General features: G+C 48.6%; 1 protein-coding gene across 1 annotated transcript; it reads left to right on the top strand.

Annotated features, from left to right (window-relative positions):
- Nucleotides 1-2,376: 2,376 nt before the first annotated feature.
- MSGN1 (mesogenin 1) lies at nt 2,377-2,958 on the top strand. Its single transcript, XM_028099337.1, has one exon. The coding sequence runs from the start codon at nt 2,377-2,379 to the stop codon at nt 2,956-2,958; it is 582 nt and encodes a 193-aa protein (XP_027955138.1).
- Nucleotides 2,959-4,129: the final 1,171 nt, after the last annotated feature.

Below are 4,129 nucleotides of genomic sequence, written 5' to 3' on the forward strand. Positions count from 1 at the left end.
TGGTTCTAGTTGATTTCTTACCAGAGAGCACCCTTGAGAAACATGGAAACCAGGCAGTTTCCCTTGCTTTAAGAACAGGTTTTCAGGGAATGGTACTCCTGGGGGCTGGGGTCAGGGGTGGAGGAAGCAGAGCAGAGTAAGTCATTCTGATACCAGTGAGTTTGACCATGGATGACATTAACAACAGGAACAAAGCCGACACTTATTAAGCTTCTCTTTTTTTTTTTTTTTTAAGATTTTATTTATTTATTTGACAGAGAGACACAGCGAGAGAGGGAACACAAGCAGGGGGAGTGGGAGAGGGAGAAGAAGGCTTCCCGCTGAGCAGGGAGCCCGATGCGGGGCTCGATCCCAGGACCCTGGGATTATGACCTGAGCCAAAGGCAGATGCTTAATGACTGAGCCACCCAGGCGCCCCCCCCCCGCCTTTTTTTAATTATTTGACAGATACTGTCTCATTTAGGAAATGAAATTTCTAAAAATAGAAGTTTAAGAAATAAGCAATTTTAGAAAAAACTATAGAAAGAAAAAAAAAGAACTCGAGTCTGAGATCAGTAGTGTTACGTAGAAAACTGTGCAGTTTAGACTATAAGGACTAAAAGCTTAAAGGACTCAAAGTGCCCATCACAGCTACCTCCGGCCTACCGAGAGTCTCCTTCTCTTTAAATCACAGCTGCCTCTGAGATACAACCAAAAGAGAGAAAATTGATTAAAAAAAAAAATAGTGGGCTTAGGGGTCTTACCAGGAATCTTGGCTCTACCACTTCCTACCAGGGAAATCTTAACTGAGTCTCTTAACTTCTTAGAGCCTGAGCATTTTCATCTGTAAAATTAGATTTAAAAACAAATAAAGGTTAGTTATAATATATGTAAAGTTCCTTGAATGGTATTCACAGATTCTAGGCTTCTCAATAAGAATTGAAAGAAGAGAAAGATCAGAGAGGCGAAAGGAAGACAGATTAGTTATTACACTTAGTATGTTTCATTAACGCTTATTCTTCAAGATATGGCTTAGGGTCCTTTGGTAAATGGCAAATTTAAGAGCATTCTTCTCCGAATTACCTGCTTTAGCTTTTTCTTCCCTGAGCCTAGCTAATTAAAAAATACTGTGAATGTGCTAATTAGACCATTGACATTTCTTTTCAATAATTGCAAAGAGACTTAACCATGCTCAAGAACACGTTAATACTACTCCAGTATGTAACTCACTCTGATCTGATGTTAATACTCATTTGTAGAATTCGTTACGTGGAGAATAAGTTACGTTCATGGGACAAATGGGGAATCTGAGGCCTCTTTCCAACACACAGGGTCTATCTCAGAGCAAGTAGGAAGTGAAGCAAACTAGCAGGACCATCCAACTTAACACATTCAGCGGCATTTGGAGAGATGGTGGGGAAAACAGGCTCCCCAGTTAATTTCACACTTCCTTTATACATTTCAAAAAACAAGGTGTGACACTGCAGCTGGATTTTTAAAAGACCTTCAGAAGGCAAAATGCCAGGTATTCCGCAAACTCCCTGCTTTAAACAGGTTTTCCGTTTCATGGCTCCTGTTTGCTGTGGGGAATCCCAGTTCGCTCAGTTAAAGCAAGGGCTTTAAGCTTCTTGAAGTGTATTTCCTACTCCTTAAGGCTCTGGGTTTACTGGGGCCACAGGCCTTTGTCATTCTGAGCGGGGGCATGTTGGGGGCATGTCTGCACTCTACCAAAACTCCGGAGAATGTGCTTGAAGACCAAGGCAAAGAGCGGAACTGGCCTTCACAGTGTATCTGCTGGGTTCTCCCCCCGCCAGAGCCCTATGAAGGAAGAGTTACTATGGTCTGCATTTGCCACGCTGGGGAATCCAAGCCCCGACGGGTGACCTGTCCCCAGGCCCTGCGGCCTCTCCACCAGTACACCCCATCTGCTCTGAACTATGTAGGTCTTGCTGGGGAGGGAGGCCCTCTGGGGCACCCTGCTACTCGCCACCAGGTCCCTGGGCCACCACCTCCTTGCTGCAAATTGCCCCAGGTTTGTTTTCTTTGGCTCCCTCATTAATGAGTTCCACAGGACAATGCTAAGTCTAGTTAGGCGGCCTTAATTGGTTTAGTTACAACAAGTTAATTCCTTTTTTCTTCTCTCGGAGGCCTTTTTGTTTAAAGACATTTTAGCTGGAAGATGCTAATTATCAATGAGGAGAAAGTGACACCTGAAGAGTTCATTTTCCATCTTGGTCCTTGGGGTCTCCTTTGAACTCCCCCTCCCCGGCCCTCTTTCCCACTTCATCGCTTCTCCCCCACCATCATAAAACGGAGCTCTGCCCTGGGCTGGCGGCAGAACTTTCTTTCTCACTTGCCAGGGAGCCCTTCTCTCTGCAGCTGTCCCCCCCCCCCGGCATGGACAACCTGCGTGAGACCTTCCTCGGCCTCGAAGAGGGCTTGGGCCCCTCCGACAGCCCCGGCCTGCTGTCCTCCTGGGACTGGAACAACAGGGCAGGGCCCTTTGAGTTGAACCAGGCCTCCCCCACCCAGAGCCTGTCTCCGGCTCCGTCGCTGGAGTCCTCTTCTTCTTCTCCTAGACCGGCTGTGGCTGGGCTGCCCTGTGGGCACGGAGGTGCCACCAGTGGGGGCAGTGGGGGTTGCGGTGGCCGTGGGACCGGTGGCCTGGTGGAGGTGGACTACAATATGTTAGCCTTCCAGCCTGCCTATCTGCAGGGTGCGGGGGGCCCCAAGGCCCAGAAGGGTGCCAAAGTCAGGATGTCTGTGCAGCGGAGACGGAAGGCCAGCGAGAGGGAGAAGCTCCGGATGAGGACCTTGGCCGATGCCCTGCACACCCTCCGGAATTACTTGCCCCCTATGTACAGCCAGAGAGGCCAGCCGCTCACCAAGATCCAGACGCTGAAGTACACCATCAAGTACATCGGAGAGCTCACCGATCTCCTCAACGGCGGGAGGGAGCCTCGGCCCCAGAGCACCTGAGCTCTGCCCCGGGGACCCCGACCCATCCCAGCCCCTGCACAAGAGGGGGCGGGCAGGAGAGCTCTAAAGACCTGGACTAGCTCACGGAACACCAGCACATAGGTGTTTTGTTTTTTTTGTTTTTTTTGTTTTTCTTTTAATATAGTAAGCATGGTGACTTTGTTGTCTGCAAAGTTGTGAGGGAATTCCCACTGGACTTGTTGGAGCCACCAGAACACTTAACAGCCAGACAAGCAGGTATTTTGCTTCCAGTTTTCCCACGGTTGCTCAGGAGATGAGCCCCTAGCAAAGAGACCCTTTACTTGACCCTTCTCTGCCGGTCCCAGGTATTTTAAAGGGTCAATGATTTGCAATGCACTGTGTCAAGAATGTAAAATTGTCACAATTAATCTCTATTTCAGTGGTGGGAGCTCCCTTTCTGTAGCTAACTCATCCCATATTTTGTATAGCATCCAGCGTGACTTCTGGATTCTTATTTAGAAAGTTTTGTATCGAGTAAAGGGCTAGAGCATTTCTGGTTTTATTTTGTTTGTGTGCTTGTGTGTGTGTGTGTGTGTGTGTGTGTGTGTGTGCGCGCTTCGAGTGCTTGTGTGTGTTTGACTATAAACATGCCTTTTCTTTTGCAGGAACCCAAATCACATAGACGCAGAAGGAATTAGCATCATGGTAAATAGCAAAGCCCAGGCAGACAGGCTACGTTGAGATACAGTGAAGTGAAGGGGAGTGCCTCTTCTCTTGATGCAGGGGACAGGAGGCTGCACGCTGGGTGCTGGGGGATGAGCAGTTAGGAAGGAGGAGGAAGTGGGGGAGGACTCAGCCCCACAGGGTGGGCCCGAAGCAGGGCTGGGGACAGGCACTCTATGTGCCCGTGCTGGTATGAAAATAACCTCATTGAATCCCTTCACTTGCTCATTTCTCAAATGAAGTGATTGGTTCAAAAATATAAGAGACTATTTTAATTCTATAGATGAGCGAAAGGGTTGGGACTAACCCCAATTCAGGTCTGTCTCTAGAACCCACCCCGCAGAGGTATTAGTTCTTCCCCACACATCCTCTCTCCCTCTCTACCCCATCACCCCACATGCACCTATACACAAACACAGGCTCCCGAGCACGGTGCTCTGACTCAGGGTGGGGGATGCACACTCTCAGCTTGGCCAATGTGAATGGC

The sequence above is a fragment of the Eumetopias jubatus genome, unplaced genomic scaffold, assembly GCF_037043125.1.
Source record: "Eumetopias jubatus isolate StellerSeaLion01/CBP00866 unplaced genomic scaffold, mEumJub1_p1.0 scaffold_9, whole genome shotgun sequence".
In the NCBI taxonomy this organism is placed as follows: Eukaryota; Metazoa; Chordata; class Mammalia; order Carnivora; family Otariidae; genus Eumetopias; species Eumetopias jubatus.